This window comes from Antechinus flavipes, chromosome 6 (genome assembly GCF_016432865.1).
Source record: "Antechinus flavipes isolate AdamAnt ecotype Samford, QLD, Australia chromosome 6, AdamAnt_v2, whole genome shotgun sequence".
NCBI classification, from domain to species: Eukaryota; Metazoa; Chordata; class Mammalia; order Dasyuromorphia; family Dasyuridae; genus Antechinus; species Antechinus flavipes.
Genome location: NC_067403.1, coordinates 82773251 through 82792373, shown reverse-complemented (window position 1 = coordinate 82792373; position 19123 = coordinate 82773251). Strand labels below are relative to the sequence as shown.

Here is a 19123-nt window from a genome sequence, read left to right as displayed (position 1 = left end):
TTCAAATCTGCCTCAGACACTTACTTGCTATGTGACCCGGGGTAAGTCACTTAACCCTGTTTGCCTCAGTTTCCTCATCTGTAAAATGAGCTGGAGAAGAAAATGACAAACTACTCCAGTAGTTCTGCCAAGAAAACCTGAATAGGGTCAGAGAGAGTTGGATTTGACTGAACAAAAATCCCTCTGTTTCCACTACAAATACCCCTGAGATTGGCTGAACCCAGATAATTTGTTTAATTAAAATGTTTCATTGATTGCTTTTATTTTTTACCCCCTGATTACTTCATAATAACTACCTTTCTAAGCAGAATCTTCCCTTGAAACAAAGAGACAGTTAAGGGAATCAGTCCAACACAGCAACTGTATCTGACAGGATGTGAAGCATTTCACACCTGTAGTCCCACCTGTAGAGGTAAGCAATGTGTTTCATCATTGATCTGAGTGTTTTGTTTTGCATTTACTACAACAGGATTCTGACTTTTCTCTGCTCAGCAACAGTTGCCCAGGAAAGATTCTTAGCTCAAGCATATATTTTGTTTGCTTTTTTTTTGTTGTTTGTTTTGAGACCAGGTCTCCTTATCTCAACCAGACTGGAAGTGAATCAGCCACTCATAGGCCCTGTACTCCTCTGATTACCACAGAAACTGATCTGCTCTATTTATAATCCGCATCAGTTCATCCCTCCTTAGGTAGTCTGGTAGCCCCAAATCACATCTGGAAGGCAGGACTACAATTCTGGAGACCCAACATGAGTTCTAAAGACGAGTTCTAAAATAAGTACAGATACCCAGTTAGCTTTAATCCTATTCTTGCTGAGAACTCCTTAGTTCAGATGATCCATCAAACTCAGTTTATAGGTTGCAGAAATTACAGGCATGTGCTACCCACATTGATGTATATTTTGGAAAGAAAATCTCAGGAACTTTACTCCTAACACCTTGTCTAAGTCAGTTTTAAATGTGTCTGTATTCAAAATGATCAATACCAAAGAATATTGGGTATTTGTTGACTTCTCAGGTAACAAAATGAAAGATGATCAATGATGTAAGTGACAGTTTTATATACATCTTTTTTTTCTATAATACATATATACACAATCGAGAAAAACAGTGACACAGAGAGATAGAAACTGGTGATTGTTATGGAAGTGTTTTGCATGACTACATATGTATATATAAGTATCTATGTCTATATCCTATATTGAATTACTTGCCTTCTTAATGCATGGTGAGGGCAGAAGGAAGAGAATTTGGAACTCAAAGTTTTAAAAATGAATGTTGAAAATTCTTTTACATATACCTAAGGAAAAATAAAATACTAAATAAAATTTTAAAAGAAAAATAAAGTTTGCTAATGTCCTGTGAAGGATGCTGTCATTGTATAATAAAAATTAGAAAAGAAATAAAGACCACATAATTTAATCACTTTTACAAATAAGGACATTGTGGCTCATAGAATACAAATCACTAAGGTATTTACATTTTCCAGATAGTTTTGCTGCCTTCCATATTATTATATTACTTCTTCCTATTCCAACTTCAAAATCTCTCTCCCTCTGTATGTGTGTGTCTCCATATATACCTATACACATATGTATCAAGAGATGCAAAAATTAAACTTTTGCTCTTTTACTATCCCATGTTCCTGAGTTTTCTTCTCTCTTTTTCTTGATCTGCTTCTGTTTCTGCTACATTTAAAACAATGGGTTTCTTCTTACATTGATTTCTTATAGGCATTTTTAATTTCCCACTTTCTCTTTCCACACTTCTTATTTACTAATTTCTATCAATTCTTGGCAACATGATGTAGTGGTGGAACAAATACTTGGAGCAAATTTAAGCCTCAACTTTGAAGCTTACTATCTGTATGACTGCAAGTCACTTAATCTTTCTGTGATTCAATTTCCTCATCTGCAAAATGAGAAAAATCACAATACCTATTTGCTTTAGACGCTTTCAAATGTTCTAGAAAGGTCAGGTGTCTTTTGTTATTTCATTCTGTCATTTATCATTAGCTTCCACCATCCTTCTTTGTAGTCCAAATCCTTCGACTAATTTTTTATCTAGTCAGTAATATTTCTTTCTTTTCTAATTCCTCTGGACCCAACTTCCATCCTCATTCTTATCCTCCTTTTTTGAAACCCCCTGGAACAGAAATTAGTTTAGATGTGAAGATTCAACATTGACTTAGTTGGAGCAATTTTTAAGGACTTCCTCAAAACACATTCAACTGATATGGGGAAGAGGGGGTTTCTCTCACACCATTTTAAGAGTCATAACATTCATGTGACTCTCCCTATATGAAGAATCCAAAAGAGGTTACTTGAAAGGCAACTATATTTTATATATCATAGTATTCTGTCCCTGGTACTTGCAAAGAGATTTTTGGACAATCCAAGACCTTTTAATGGTTAAAGTTTTAGTATTCACTAAACTCTCTGCCTTGAATATATTGCAAGAAACTCAAAGATTATTCTCATTCATCTTCTCCTCTTGTTTAGAAGAATGGCATTTGTCTCTACCCAACAAGGGTCCATCTGCTGTTTACTATACAACATGACTCAGAAGCTACCTCTTTACTAGCATGGAAACTCATTTAGAACAGGGATTGATTCAAACTTTCTATTGCTCCTAGTGTTTGGCATAGTGTCCTTGCTGTTGCACTTAACACATGTATGTTTTGTTGATTTACTAATCTTCCCTTTTTAGACTTTTAAGAAGTATATAAATCCCATTGTGTGTAAGATTAATCCCATCCTCTCACTTTCAGAATTCTTATTTTTATAAATAACACAATTGCACAAAAAGAATCTTTTTATTAATACATTTTTCAATTCAACAATTTTTGGGGGTCAAAAGAACCCAATTAATTGGATAAAAATGATATACACAGACTATTTTACTCTCACATTATAGGTGTTATAGACATGAGTGTCTCCTTTAGGAATTGTTCTCCTAGGGAAGAATTATTTATACATTATATTTAATCTACAATTAACTTAAGTAACATCCTAACAAAATGGACACATTATTTCAGAGACAAAATTGATGTGGAAAGAAAAATTCAATACAACACATGAATAAATTATTCAATTATATAATATTGTAGCAATATACATTATTTCTTGCTCATATATCATTTCATCTACTTTTTAATCTCACTTCTTGTTGTACTTTACTTATTCCATTACTTCAAAGAATTTTGGTCTTTCTTAGAAGTAGTGTTTAATTTCTGATGTCATTCCCACCCCAATACTTAATAATGGACTACAAGTCATAGGATTCATATCTGGAAGGAACTTTAGAGTTCATTTAGTCCTATACTCTCATTTTTACTTCTGAAATCTCTGAAAAATTAAATGACTTGTCCAGATAGAAAAACATAATTGGGGATCTGAATCCAGTTATTCTAATTGAATCCATCCAACAAAATAGAGTTTTTCAATTCATAATGATCACATTTGTAATGAAACAAAACATTCACAATATTCATATGTTTTTCCTAATGTGGCACCTATTCATAGATGGCACTTACAATTCACCACACACAATATGATGGTAATGAAACTTCTTTCTAACAGTGTTCAAAAGACTCTTTAACAATTACCTCTGCCTGAAGCATATCATATAGCTAGAGATTCCTTATCGGAAAGCATATTTCCAATCCTCAGCCCCTTTGGAATTGTAAAACTTCAAGATATTCTTTTGGCTGATGACAAATATCAAAGACTCACATTGACCAGAATCATACTCACAAATCTATCTTGAAATTCAAAGATTTGTCAGTCCTTCTTGGGAAAGAAACAGAGTGATGAATATCTTTTCAAATATGAATGCTATATTCATAATTTTTTTTAAAACAAAATCATTAGATTACATTGAAGTCCCACATAATACATATAATAATATTATGTACCTATTTCAAAACATCATTTTAGGAAAGAAAACAAGCCTGAAAAAAATACAATGAAATCAATCCAAAGGGAAGATTATGAGATGGAAAGAATCCAACTGTTTTTTATCTAATGACTTCCATTTTGAAGTAATTGTTTATTTTTTTCTTTATTCTGAATGAACCCATAAAGGGAAGGGGGACTATGGAAGAAAATCACCATATAAGATGAAGTCAGTAAATTGTGTTTTATACTTAAGCTACAGCAACTTACTGCTGGCTACAAGAAATGCTGATGGTTACCACAGGCAGCTGAATGGTCTAGTTTTATCATAGTCTAACCATTAATTAATCATATTCTAACTTCATTTGTAAACTTAACTGTATATATGAAAATGGTGAACCTAGGCTTAACTCAGGATAAATGAAACAAACCACAAATATTTTTAAAAGGCAGAAATTACTCTAAATCAGAAAATTATTGGGAATTTACACTCCTATATCTGTTATAAAGTTTAATCTTGAACTTTCTGATTTTAAGAAATGCTAATCAAATATGAATTGTGTTTCAAGAGATTTTTTTTAATTGAGTCTTGAGGCATTTTCTCCCTTCAAATATCAAATGATTGGTAATACTGAAATATTCATTTTATTTCCCAAAGTCTTCTAATCAATAATGTTCGTCCGGCTATCTGAGAAGGTCCTCATTGTAGCAGTTTTAGGGAGATGAGAAATAAATAAAAAAACACATCCAAGAATATCATGCTACTCCTTGGAGAAAAAAATGTGTTTGCAGTAATTTGTGAGAAGAGGTGCAGGTTGTGGACTCCTTTAGTCATTCCTAGCCCTATGATGTTGGGAGCTGCCAAGTAAGTTGATTTATCCTCTTTCCTTGATGAAATGTTGAACATGCAATCTTATTTTGCATTCAGACTTTACATGCAAAATCTTTCTTCCACCTTCTTGGATAGAAACCAAGTGTAACTTTCTGTTTATGTTCAAATTCAGCCCATAATCTACTGAAAACAAAGCCCTTTGTGATATGCACAATTGCCCATGGCAATCAGCTCTCCAAGGAATCACCAGCTGAAGTTTTAATTCAACTGCTGGCTTTTTCCTTGGAGGATGTTCCTATTTAAAAACCCTTCATTGACTCTATTTGGAACCCATTCCCCACTTTTCAGAAAATGTCTTTAGACGTTGGTAGCCTCAGTGAAGGAGTCATTGGCACAAGTGGCCTTCTTTAGCTCAAGGTCCTTCCTGGCTTTGAACGTTGCTGACACCTCTGAGTGAATGGAATCCAGCCTCTGCTCACAGTGAAAGGCAGAGAAGAAAGCCTGTCTATAGTTGTTATTCATCCAGCCATAAAGAAAGGGGTTGACAAAGGTAGAACACATGGCAATGATGTGAAACAGTGTGAAAATGAGCCTGTATTCCTTCAGGTTCATGATCTGGTTGTCAATGTCAAGGGTGAGCTGGAAGGCGTGGAAAGGCAGCCAGCTCACCGCAAACACCACCACGACCCACACGAGCATCTTGGTGGTTTTGTGCCGCCGCTGATGGTAGTGGTTATTGGCCACCCCGGGACTGATGTGATTCTTCAGCTTACTGCAGATCTGTATATAGGCAAACGATATGATACCCAATGGCAAGACATACAGGATCAGCAAGGTAGAGAGACTGTAAATGGTGCCGTACATGCTCTTTCCCTCGCCCGGCCATTTCTCGGTACAGACCACCATCTTGAAGTTGGGTATGACCTCGACCAGAGAATACTCCCGGAAAATAGCCAAGGGACTAGCCAGCAAGGCGCTGACACCCCAGGCCAGGCCGATGATCAGGAAACTGATCCTCTTAGAAATCTTGCTCTCTAGGTGGTAAACGATACACCGGTGTCGATCCAGGGCAATCACGGTCAGGGTGATTGTGGATACTTGCACCGCCAAGCCCTGGGCATAGGGGACCAGGTGACATAGGACAGGGCCCATTTTCCACTCTCCCATCAAGGTGTAAGTAAGAGTAAAGGGGAGACAAAGAGTGTTCACTAGAAGGTCCGCCACAGCAAGATTGGCAATGAAGAAGTTGGTGACGGTACGCATGCTCTTGAACTTGATCACCACATGGATCACCAAGGAATTGCCAATCACTCCCAGCAAGATGATGGTACAGTAGGCCAGTATAAGGACAACCTGAACTTCAATCAAGTTGGTGCTAGCAACAACTTCCGATTTAGGGTTTAGGTGACTTCTTGGGGTAGTTTGTACCGTCCCATACCATTCAACCTCTGTTTCTTCCGTTGTCTGATTCTCTTCGGTCTCAGCTCCTGTTGGCCCCATGTTCATTCCGCACAATTGCTTTGGGTCTAGAACTAGCATAAGAATCATTCAAATGGAAAATTAGTAAAGATAAAACAAAGAGAAATCACTTAGCCTAAAGACTTAATTTTGCACTTGTGGTCAGATAATCAGAAACAAAATTCAAGTTCCCTGTGACATGAAATATGCGTAGAATAGGAGATAAGTTTTTGTTGTAAGGATTTGGTTAACATGCTAATTTTCTGTGTGCTCCAATCAATTACATTCAGTAAAAATGTTTCCAAAGGGAATTTTTGAAATGTGTTCCTTCCTTTTTTTTTTTTCAATAATCAAGTTATATTAGGATGGGATATAATGTCCCTAAAATAGTTAATATATCCAAAAGATAGTTTCTTTCAATAATAAGCTTGAAGTTCTAGTTTCCAACTCTAGAAGAAATTTGTAACACGAATTTGTAACACCATATCTTCAGTGTTTAGTTTCTGGATTCATCAACAACACTTCAAAACTGAAAACTGTGTTTCTAGTTATTTAATAGATATATCCCAGGTGGGGGAAAAAGGTAATATAAATACAGCCAATTTCCAATTTCCTGCATTTTATATTAGCAATATTAAATTGTCTATGTTGTATCTGCTTCCAACTACCACCCAACAGACTTTCAGGTGATTTGAGCACAAGGCATATTTATCACTCTTAGTGCTAATCTAAAGCAAAATACAATTTGTAAAGTAATCCATTAAGAAACATCACAGAATTTAGAGATTTAAGGTATCTAGTTCTACTCCCTCCAGATGACACCAAAAGGCATATGATAGCTTGCCAAAAGTCTCAAGGGAAAAGCTTGGTAATAACAAGAGTAATAATTTGAAATTAATATAAATCATATGTATATTGTTCATAAATATTCTCTCTTCCATTGGATAAGTGACTATATAATTAAACAGTATTCCTACAAAGAGGCAATGGAGTCAGAGGAATGAACATTGGATTTGAAGCAAAAACTCTGATTTCCATTTATCTCTTATCAGAATAAGTCACTTTATCTCTCTGGATACTAGTTCCACCATCTAAAAGATGAAAGGTCCAGACTAGATGATTTCTAAATCTTCTTTCAGCCCAGTCTCTGCTTTCCACAAAGTCCTATAATCTTATCTTCTAGGAACAGCCCATGGCATGTTGACCAACTTTTTCTCACTGTTACTACCAAGAAAAGATGTCAATTCTGGAATTCATTTCAAACTGGTTCTAGTTTCTAACAAATATGAAAAAAGATATTTTTCTTGTTCAAATAAATATGGCTTTTATGAAAACTTGATATTTAGATCTTACTTTGGTCACTGAGGGATGACCCAAGCTTATGATTTTATCGATTCGTAATCAAATCCAATTAGCATCTGTTAGAGGGTTTTCTGGAACATCTAGGGAAAGGTTAAATCTCTTTCTAATGGCCACACTGCGAACTCATATAAGAAGATGAACTTGACATCACGATTCTCCAATTCCAAGGCCAGATTTGTTGGCCACTTACATCATTCCCTTTTGTTTATTGCAGTGAAGTTTCCTTTGGTGTAAGAAGCACCTGCTGAGGAATAATGCAGATGTGTATTTTGTATGAAACTTAATATTAGAGTGTGGCTTGGGACACTGAGAGTTTAAGTGACTTGCCCATGTTCAGAGACAGAATTTGAACCCAAGTCTTTCTGACTCCAATGCCAGCCTCCCTATCCACTGTTTAGCATTTGTTTATAAAAACTAAGAGCCAAAAAACCTTGGACCCTGTTTCATATCTTCCTCCTTTCCAACATTGACACTAACAATACTTGCCCTCAAGCAAAAGTATTTCCCTTAAACTAGTTAAGATTCTTCAACTTTATCTAAAAGAAGACTGAAAAAAAATTAAATATATTTTGAAAAATTAAAAAAAATTTAAGTTTAAAAAGTCAAATTGTTTTTTAATTTTTTTTACCAGAATTTACAGAAATCTAGGAGTTGATGCCTCAAATTAATTGCTGACTGGCAGACATGTGCATAATTATTTTATTTATTTCATTCTGCTTTTTCTCTTTAATTCACTCTTTTCCTGAATTCTTGGTCCAATTATTAAAAATAATTACACTTTAAAGCTTACACATAGCTAAGCTCTAAACACATATACCATTATTCAGTTGTTGTCTTTTTTTTTTTCTCAGAATTCTACTGGTGTCCTGCCAGTGCACTGTCTTTTCCAAAGGAGGTGTCATCCTCAGGTTTCATTTCTAGGGAAGTGGATTAAGAAAAGATGAGAACAAAGGCAGAGGGAGTTGTTACTTGGTATCTGGAGAAGAATTATAATTAATAAAATAAAACAAAGAAATACCAAACAATTTATAAACTTTTGCTAAGGATAAAGAAAAGAAACACATTTCCACATTATTTGAGATGCTTTGAGAGGAGGAAGGAACAAGCAATCATTCTGGAATAAATTATGCTATATGAAAAGAGTATATCATGAACCCTTAGGGTAGTCTGGTATAACCTATGGATCTTTTCTCAGAATAATGTTAAACACAAAATAACTTGCACAGTATTACAAAGGGAATTTAAATTATATTGAAATACAGTTATCGACATTTAAAGAAAACAAATAAGGTTAGAGGCTGCAGATTAAGAAATCCTGCTTTAAGAAAAGAACTAAATTGAATTTCTCCAATTGATTGGTTCTCAAGGAATTCAGAGTAGGAAGCAATTTACATACTACCTAATCCAATCCCTCCTTTGATTGAGTACTAAAGAAGGTAAGGAAGTTATTTAAGAGCAGAAGTAGCAAAGGTAGGATATGAACCCAGGTCCTCTAATTCCAAATTCAGTACTCTTTCTACTATTCCCAGGGTCATAAATTAAGAGATAAAGGAACTAGAAGCTTTCAGTTTAGCTCCCTCATTTTATAGATGAAGAAACTGAGGCACAGAGAGGTTTAAATGACTTACCCAGAGCCAAACAATTATTAAATAATTGACATAGAATTTGAATTCAGTCATGAATTCTTCATGATTCTAAGTGTTCTATACACTATGGCTGTCACTGAATAAATAAGCAAGCAAACAAACAACAACAACAACCACCACCACAACAACAAAATTTAAATCACTTGAAGGCAGGAAAGCATAAATTATTGGCTCTAAATACATGATTTTTAAAAAAATCTTTTTGTATTTGCAGAAATTTCTGCAATGGTCTAATGCTGTTCAATATGTGCATTTGCTAAGTCACACATTTCCACAATTTTCATTCTTAATCCTAATATTTTCCAGGTAATTATCTCAGGGATATTCCTAGAATTTATGCTGATCTCCCATTCTCTCCTTCTGCCATTTGGGAAACAGAGCTACAGAGGGGAAAATCAGGCAAATCTTTGTTTGGGGATAGTTGTGGAGAGGGCAAAACATGCAGTAATGTTCCAATAATTTCAATAATGTTAAGTTTAAATCCTTCTATGAGGTAATAATGTATGTGATTGAAGTAATGCATGTGAAAGTACTTTGAAAACTATAAAGTAAGGCTTACAATAAATTAACAGAGATATATAAACATTGCAAGACTTTTTCCTAACATCTCTCCAAACCCTTTCTTCTAGTCTTCCCTATGAAACTGACATTAAGGAGGAAAAAAAAAAAAAAAAAGCGGTGTCTCTTATAAAAGTCTTCGAGGATTGCAATGGGGCCACTTTTCCTTTTATCACAACCGTTCCCATGACTTGTAGCCACTGAGTGCACTCTCTGAGAGGACATGAATGGATGCATCACTGAAGCTAGCTAGCCTGGGAAACTCAATACATCCCCTACCTCGATGGCTCTCTCTTGTCATACTTTTGAGCAATGGGTATGAAGCCCAAACTGCTTGTGACTCTGGGATGAAGGTTTCCTCTCAATGTGTAATTGGGAAGAGGGATGTAAGAGATTTATGAGACAAGACGAAGGAGAAGATCTTGGGGCATGGGGTAGGATTGGAGGAAATTTTTTTAAAAGGCACTTAAAGTCTCAAATAAGGGTATGTGAGGGAGCTACCTGAACACAAACAAATAACCCCGAAAAGAGAATTGCACTCCCCTCTCCTCCGAAACCCGGCTGGGGTCCTTTAGGATGCACATTGTCACAGCAGGTAAGTCACAGGAGGCTTACCGAGACCACTCGTCCTTCTTTCCACTTAGGCTTGGGCTTGGCTTGGCTGCAATCGGATGCGGAGGAGCCAAGCTCCAGGGCAGCCTGGAATAGCCCGGAGGGCGCGGTCCCGTCCAGTTCGTCCAGTCCCGTCCAGTCCAGTGCCCGGGGCCAGTCGGGGGAAATCGCAGAGTTGAGTCCGGGTTCACTCTCCCGGTGTTGCGGTGTCTTATCCTCCGCCCCCGGAGTAGAGGGGCGCAGCAGGGGCCGAGCTTCTTTCCTATCAAGAGGAGGGCGGCTCCCCTCCGAGCTGCCAAGCTACTGATTTCTGCCACCGGGAGGGTCCAGGCGCTGTAGAGAAAGTACACCGGAGTGGAGGGGAAGCCCCGAAAAAGAGAGAGGGAGCGCAGGGAGCTGGAGGGAAACAGGTGCGGGAGAGAAAGCTGTTAGTTCCCGGGGTCCCGATCGGGGAAAAGGGCTGGACAAGTTCCCTGTGCAGGAAGAGAGAGATTGATTCGCCCCCCAGCCCCAGACCTGCTTTCCCTCCGTATGCCTCGCGAACCCCAGGCGACTGCGTGCACAGTTTACAATCCCACAACCATCCCCACCCCTCACTAGCAACCTGCACTTCCCCTCCAGTCTCCACCTTCCCTCCAGCCACGCTTTTATAATTCATTCAGCTCCTCCCCCTTCTTCTTCCCTAGGGGCTGTGCTCCCAGACCCCCTAGGAACCCAAAGCCCTTCGGTGCCCAGGGAGGGGGAGCCAGGGAAGTGGGCAATCAATGCTGGGATCTCGATGTTATCCTGGAGGAGGTAGACCTTTACCCTGAAAGAGCTCTGCTCGGTTGTGAAAGTACAGCAGGCTCTTGGGGAGCAAGCCTTTTTTCTAGCAAGGGTATGCAATGAATAGAGCTCACAGGGCAGGGAGAGCTGGAGCACTCGCACCTTTTCTGCTTGGTTCCTATTCTGCTCCACTCTTAAGTCTGTAAGCTTTAAATACACGAAGAACAGAGCAAAAGAGGGAACTTTTTAAAGTAGGAATGAGGAGAGGTAGAATGAGACAGAGCAAAGCTGCTGACATAAACATCTAGATCTCCCTGGGAGAGAGAACGATTCTCATATTCTCTCTCTCTCTCTTACTCTCCTTCCCCCTCTCTCCCTCCCTCCCTCCCTCCCTCCCTCTCTTTCTCTCTGTTCTCTCTGTGTCTGTCTCTACACACATACACACACACACACACCTTTTGTTTTGGATGCTGGCACTAGAGCAGAGTAAGAAACATTTGTGGCTAACCATTTGATGAGAATTTGAATGAAGCATTCTGCACTAACCCAGGAACCTCACAACTGTGAGGTTGTAATTAAGTCTTAGGTAATCAAGATAAGATTGTGTCTTGTCCAGGGTAACTTTGATTTGCTGTCTTCCTGACTTGTTGGCTGGTCTCAGATAAGCCAAAAGCCAGAGCAGATGAAAGAGTCTGTGTCACAGTGCAAGGGTTCTTGGCCCACTGCCATGACCAGATGTTGTACAGACACAGGACTTTGTTTGGCCACTTTCTCTTGGTTAATATCCTTAAATGATATTTTCCTTTCCTGTAGCTGTTCAATCTGGAAAAGGCTGAGAAAATTCACCTCTATTCAATGATCTCCACAGAGGATATTAGGTATATTCAGAGCTACTACATTCCAGGAAGCAAGACAGAATGCTATCCCTTAGTATTTCATTCCAAGAGCCTATTTATGCTGAGTCCTGATTTAAAACAAAATCAAAAACAAAACAAAACTCTCCTTTGGTTGATTTATTGAGAGGACAAGGCAGCTCAAAAATGATGAGAAATGATTAACATCAGTAGACTTCAGGCTTGCTTTTGCTAAATCTACTTTGTAATTCAAGAGGATTGCTTCAGTTCAGCAGGAGAGTGAAATACCTATTTCCCTTTATCATCTAGTGAGCACTAGTAAGATGATTTAAACTAACATACAATTATGTTTGTTTTGTTTCTTTAAGAAAAGCAATGTTTGTTGGTGGAGTTGTGAACTAAACCAAGTATTCTGGAGAGTAATTTGGAACTATGCCCATTGGGCTAGCAAATTGGCAAACCAAACCAAACCAAACAACCCTTTAATCCAACGATACCACTGCTAGGTCTGTATTCCAAAGAGATCACAAAAATGGGAAAGGGACCTATATGTGCAAAAAATATTTAGAGAAGTCCTTTTCATGGTGGCAAAACAAATGCCCATAAATTGGGAAAGAGTTAAACAAGTCATTTAGAAGAAGATATTTTGCAAGAATTTCAGAAAAGGTCTGTTTCAATCAGACAGGAGGAGAGGCTGACCATTGCAGACTCAGTGCAAGGAGCCCAGGGCAGGATGGGGGGAATGGGGGGGAGGGGGAGTCAGGGTATTGTGGTATAGGAACATTGGGGAATGTACTGCAAGGCTCTTAGACTATTCTGTCCTGGTTACAACTCAGTGGATCACCACATTAGCTGTAAGACACTCATAGCAAATACAAAAGACAAATAATGAGCCTCTGAATCCCAGAACCCCAGAAAAATGTAGGGCTTGTCCATGTCTACCCAACACTGGAAGTCAGTCAACAGCACCTCTCCCAGGGAAAATTAAAGCAGCTGTTGCCCCATTGCCTTAAGAACAGACCTCAATCTTTTTTTTTTAAAGCTTTTTATTTTTCAAAACATATACATGGATAATTTTTCAATATTAATCTTTGTAAAACCTTGGGTTCCAATTTCCAGCCTTCCCCAACTCCTTCCCCTGGATGGCAAGTAGTCCAATATATGTTAAACATGGTAGGAATATTTGTTAAATCCAATATATGCATATATATTTTTATGATTATTTTGCTGCACAAGAAAAATCAATTCAAGCTGGAAAAATGAGAAAAAATAAAATGCAAGCAAACATCAACAAAAGAGTGAAAATGCTATGTGAACGACACTCGGTTCTGACAGTCCTCTCTCTGGGTGTAGATGGCTTTCTTCATTACAAGATTATTGGAACTAATCTGAATCTAGATTTCAATCTTTAAAAAAAATAGCAAAAAATTCAAAGAAATCTGACCACAGATAGCTTTTATGGAGAAAGAGAAGAACAGACCTCAAATCCTAAGAATCCTAAAGGCAAATCATCTCCAGATGAAGCCCTAATGAGTAATATGAGTTGGTGCCCATTTCACAAGCTCTCTTGGAAGAATTCAAAAGGAACCTTAAAAGAGAGTTAGAAAAAAAAATGGGAGAAGGAAATGAGTAATTTGAAAGAGAGCTTGGAAAAGAAAAACAGAAATTGTCTGAAGAAAACTCCTTAAAAATAAATTTGATGAAATGGAAAAAAGCATATAACTTCTTACAAAATAGATGTGAAAAAGAAATCAATTTGTTGAAAAATAGAATTTGTGAAATGGAAGAAAAAAGTGCAATAAACAAAACACTCCATTTAAAAGTTCAATTAGCCAAATGCAAAAGGAGATTAAAAGGCTAAATGAAGAAAATAATTCATGACAAATTAGAATTGAACAAATGGAAGTGAATGACTCAATGAAATTTCAAGAATCAGTCAAACAAAAACAAAAAACAAAAAAAGAAAAATACAAGAAAATGTAAAATATCTCATTGGGAAAACAATTGATCTGGAAAATAGCTCTAGAAGAGACAATCTAAGAATTATTGGATTTCCTGAAAATCATGATGAAAAAAATGAACCTACATATCTTTTAGGAAATCGTCAAGGAAAACTGCCTTGATGTCCTAGAACCAGAGAGTGAAATAGCCATTGAAAGAATTCACCAATCACCTCCTGAAAGAGATCCCAAAATGAAAACTCCAAAAAACATCGTGGCTAAATTTCAGAACTATCAGACCAAGGAAAAAAATATTACAAGTAGCTAGGAGGAAACAATTCAAATATCAAAAAGCCACAATCAGGATTACCCAGAACTTAGCAGCTTCCACTTTAAAAATCAAAGGGTATGGAATCTGATATTCCAAAATGCAAAAGAACTTAGATTGCACCCTAGAATCAATTATCTGGCAAAATTGAGCATTATCTTTCAGGGGAAAAGATGAGCATTCAATGAAACAAATACATTTCATTTATAACAGATGAAAAGACAAGAGCTGAATAGAAAATTTGATCTTCAAATGCAGAACTCAAGAGAAGCATAAAAAGAAAATAAAAAATAACTTTCTTATAAAAGTTAAAAAGCTTTAATCCCTATATAGGAATATGATACATTTAACTCTTGAGATCCATATCTCTGCAGAGGGTGTAGGTATAATTGGATTTTATTGTGATGATATTAAACAAAAAGAAACTTAGTGGAGGAAAAGTGATTCTCCTGGAAGAAGAGGAAGATGTACCTAAAATGGGGCATATGACATGTTATGAAGAGGCAATAAAAGACCTATTACAATTAAGGGAAAGAAGGGAAGGAGATGAGCATTGTGTGAATCTTACTTTCATCAAATTTGACTCAAAGAGAGAATATCAAACACATTTAGCTTCATAGAGAAGCTTGTCTTACCCTAAAAGGAAATAGGAGTGGAAAGGAGAAAAGAAAGGGGGAGGCTAATAAAAGAGAGAATATAAGTAGTAGGGGAAAGGGATAAGATAGAGGGATGGATTGTAAAAGGGGAGAGTTTTTTGAGGGGGGGCCAAATGGATTTACATGTGAATTAAAGAGCAATTAATTCCAATACTATGCAAACTATACCAAATTCCTTTTTATGACACAAATATGGTGCTGATACCTAAACCAAGTAGGGTGAAAGCAGGGAAAGAGAATTATAGACCAATTTCCCCAAAGAATATTGATGCAAAATCTTAAATAAAATATTAGCAAAAAGAATACAGAAAGTCATCCCCAGGGAAATACACCATAACAAGTAGGATTTATACTAGGAATGCAGGGTTGGGACAATATTAAGAAAATCATCAGCCTAATTGACTATATCAAAAACCAAACTAATAAAAATCATATGATTTATTTCAATAGATGCAAAAAGAAAGCATTTGACAAAATCCAATACCCATTCCTATTAAAAATACTAAAGGGTATAGAAGTAAATGGAGGTTTCCTTAAAATGATCAGTAGCATCTATTTAAAACCGGCAGTAAGCATCATATGTAATAGGAACAAACTAGAACCATTCTCATTAAGATCAGGGGTAAAACAAGGTTGTCTACTGTAGAATACAAAATAAATCCACAGAAATCATCAGCATTTGATATATCACCAACAAAGTTCAGCAGCAAGAGATACAAAGAGAAATTCCATTTAAAATAACTGTTGATAATATAAAATATTTGGGAGACTATCTGCCAAGAAAAAGTCAGGAACTATATGAACACAACTATAAAACACTTTCCATATAAATAAAGTCAGATATAATCAATTGGAAAAAATATTAAGTGCTCATGGATAGGCAGAGCTAATATAATAAAAATAACAATACTTCCTAAATTAATCTACTTATTCAGTGCCATACCAATCAAACTCCCAAGAAATTATTTTTCAGATCTAGAAAAAATAACAAAATTCTTCTAGAAGAACAAAAGATTACAAATCTCAAGGAAATTAAAAAATGCAAATGAAGGTAGTCTAGCTGTACCAGACCTAAAACAATGTTATAAAGTAGAGGTCATCAAACTCATTTGTTACTGGCTAAGAAATAGAGTAGTTGATCAGTAGAATAGATTAGGTTCACAGGACAAAATAGTCAATGACTATAGTAATCTAGTGTTTGACAAACCCAAAAATTCCTGCTTTTGGGATAAGAACTCACTATTTGACAAAAGCTGCTGGGAAAATTAGAAATTAGCATGGCAGAAACTAGGTATTGACCCACACCTAACCCTGTATACCAAGATAAGGTCGAAATGAGTTCATGACTTAGACATATAGAGTGATATTATAAGCAAATTAGAAAAACAAAGGATAGTTTACCTCTCAGATCTATGAAGAAGGAAGGAATTTGCAATGAAAGAACTGGATTTTTATTATTGAACACAAAATATATAATTTTGATTATATTACATTAAAAAGTTTTTATACACATAAAATCAATGCAGACATTAGAAGAGAAGCAATAAACTGGGGAAAATTTACATTTAAGGGTTCTGATAAAAGCCTCATTTCTAAAATACATAGAGAATTTACTCAGATTTATAAAAATTCAAATCATCTCCAAATGATAAATAGTCAAAGGAAATAAACAGATAATTTTCAGATGAAGAAATTGAAACTATTTCTAGCCATTTGAAAAGGTGCTCTAAATCACTGTTTATCAAAGAAATGCAAATTAAGACAATTCTGAAGTACCACTACACACCTCTCAGATTGTCTAAAATGACAGAAAAAGATAAAGACCAATGTTGGAGGGGGTGGGGAAAACTGGGACACTAATACATTGTTGGTGGAGTTGTGAACTGATTCAACCATTTTGGAGAGCAATTTGGAGCTATGCCCAAAGAGTTATCAAACTGTGTATATCCTTTGATCCAGCAGTGTTTCTACTAGGATTATATCCCAAAAAGATCTTAAATGAGGGGAAAAGATCCATATGTGCAAAAATGTTTGTGGAGGCCCTTTTTGTGGTGGTAAGACACTGGAAATTAAGTGGATACCCATCAGTTGGAAAATGGCTGAATAAGTTATGGTATATGAATGTTATGGAATATTGTTGTTCCATATCAGCAGGATGATTTCAGAGAAGCTTGAGAACTGATGCTGAGTGAAATGAGCAGAACCAGGATATCATTCATTGTACAAGACAATAACAAGATTATACAATGATCACTTCTGATGGATGTGGTTCTTTCCTGCAGCAAGGTGATTCAGGCTAATTCCAATGATCTTTCAATGAAGAGAGCCATCTGCACCCAGAGAAAGGACTGTGGAAACTGAGTGTGGATCACAACATAATATTTTCATGCTTTTCATTGTTGTTTGCTTCCATTTTGTTTTCTTTCTCATTTTTTTTTCCTTTTTAATCTGATTTTTCTTGCACAGCAAGATAATTATATAAATATATATACATATAAAGGATTTAACATATTTTTTTAAACATGTTTAACATATATCAGATTGCTTGACATCTAGGGAAGAGGGTGGGGGAAAGAGGAGAAAATTTGGAAGGCAAGGTTTTGCAAAGGTCAATGTTGAAAAATTATCCATGCATATGTTTTGAAAATAAAAAGCTTTAATAAAAAATAAGGAAAAAAGATTCATATATGGTTATAAGCATACAGTAGGGCATTTTGTTTTCCAAGAGAGAAAAGAATGTTATAAATTTCAAATTTTAAAAAATAGTATTTTATTTTTTCCTAATTACATGTAAAGACAATTTTAACATTCTTTTTATTTTTTTAATTTTGAATTCCAAATTCTCTTCCTTTCTTACTCACTCCCTTCCCCAACCTAAGATAGTAGGCATTTTGATATAGATTATACATGTGCAATCGTGCAAAACACATTTCTATATTAGTCATGCTGTGGATTTCACATTTTTAAAATATCTTTGTAGAGACAGTATTTTACTAATTCTAGATTACTAATTCTAGATCCTATATGCATAAGGTGTGAGAGAAATAATTAATTTAGACCCATATTCTATTCCAATCAGTATTAATCAATTTAATAGAATCATATTAAAGTTATTTCTATAAGGCCCAGAGCTGTGAGTTGCAGATCCTAAGTTCACTTGCTTTGTCACTGTGATCAAACTCCACATGGAAGAGACTACAACTACATGGAAAGTTGCCCAAAATATTTTTGTACTTCCAGATCAATCCCTTGTCCAATAGAAGCACATAGCCACCTTATGACTACTTAGGGCACTGCTCAAACTAAAAAGAAGATTGTGGAGAAGATCTTATATGGAGATATTCTTTGCTTCACCCAACTTGTGGTTGATATGTTGCTTATTTTAGTTTATGTATCATTTGTCAATCAATGTCAATACAATATTCTTATTTGGTATAGCTATTCCAGAGTGACTGGACATCTAGCCTTATAAAAATGGGACTCTGGAAGACATAGCATCTCAGATCATGAGAAAGATCTGAAGCCCACTTCATTAAAGGACACCATAAATCCTTTTATAAAGTGTCATTGGCTCAGATCTCAGTTTCAGCCTCTCTTGTCATAGATGGGATAATTTAATCTCAACATGTATAACATAACAGATTTTTAAAAATTAAATCAAGGAATTATGCATCTACATAGATGCTGATCTTCAAAATAATCACATTAGAACATTTGAATGGATCCCAATGATGTTGATATTGCTCAATGTAATTTGGAAATGTATATAATACACTTGAATGGATACAGAGCCAAAGGACCTAAGTTCAAACTTCTGCTAAATCCCACTCTGTCACTTGCCAGCTGAATTCAAGCAATCATTTAACCTCCCTCCTCAGTTTCTTCATATATAAAATAAATACTAATAACTAACTCATTGAAGAACTTATATTTGTTCTAGTTTACAAGAGAATAAATAGTAATATAAATAAATAAAATAATACCTTCCATTTTATATAGTGCTTCAAAGCTTGCAAAGTGCTTTATATACATTATCTCCTTTGAATTTCACAACAATCCTAGAAGATAGGTACTACAGGTATTATATACTCAATTTGAAAATGAGAAAATTAAAATTCAGATAGGTTCTATGATTTGCCCATTGTTACACAAGTATTGTCAGAGAAGACATTTGCTTTTTAAAATATTTAAATGTATTTATTTATTTATTTCATTTT

At 35.9% G+C, this 19123-nt stretch overlaps 1 protein-coding gene across 2 annotated transcripts; it reads right to left on the bottom strand.

Annotated features, from left to right (window-relative positions):
* Positions 1–2795: 2795 nt before the first annotated feature.
* On the bottom strand, positions 2796–10987 carry NPY2R (neuropeptide Y receptor Y2). 2 transcript variants are annotated; one of them, XM_051966995.1, is made up of 3 exons: positions 10367–10987; positions 8365–8464; positions 2796–6259 (listed from the first exon to the last, which is right to left on the bottom strand). In XM_051966995.1, the coding sequence occupies exons 2-3, from the start codon at positions 8447–8449 to the stop codon at positions 5085–5087; spliced, it is 1260 nt and encodes a 419-aa protein (XP_051822955.1). In that variant the 5' UTR covers positions 8450–8464; positions 10367–10987; the 3' UTR covers positions 2796–5084. The 2 variants fall into 2 exon arrangements, with proteins under 2 accessions (XP_051822955.1, XP_051822957.1); XM_051966997.1 differs by lacking the exon at positions 8365–8464.
* Positions 10988–19123: the final 8136 nt, after the last annotated feature.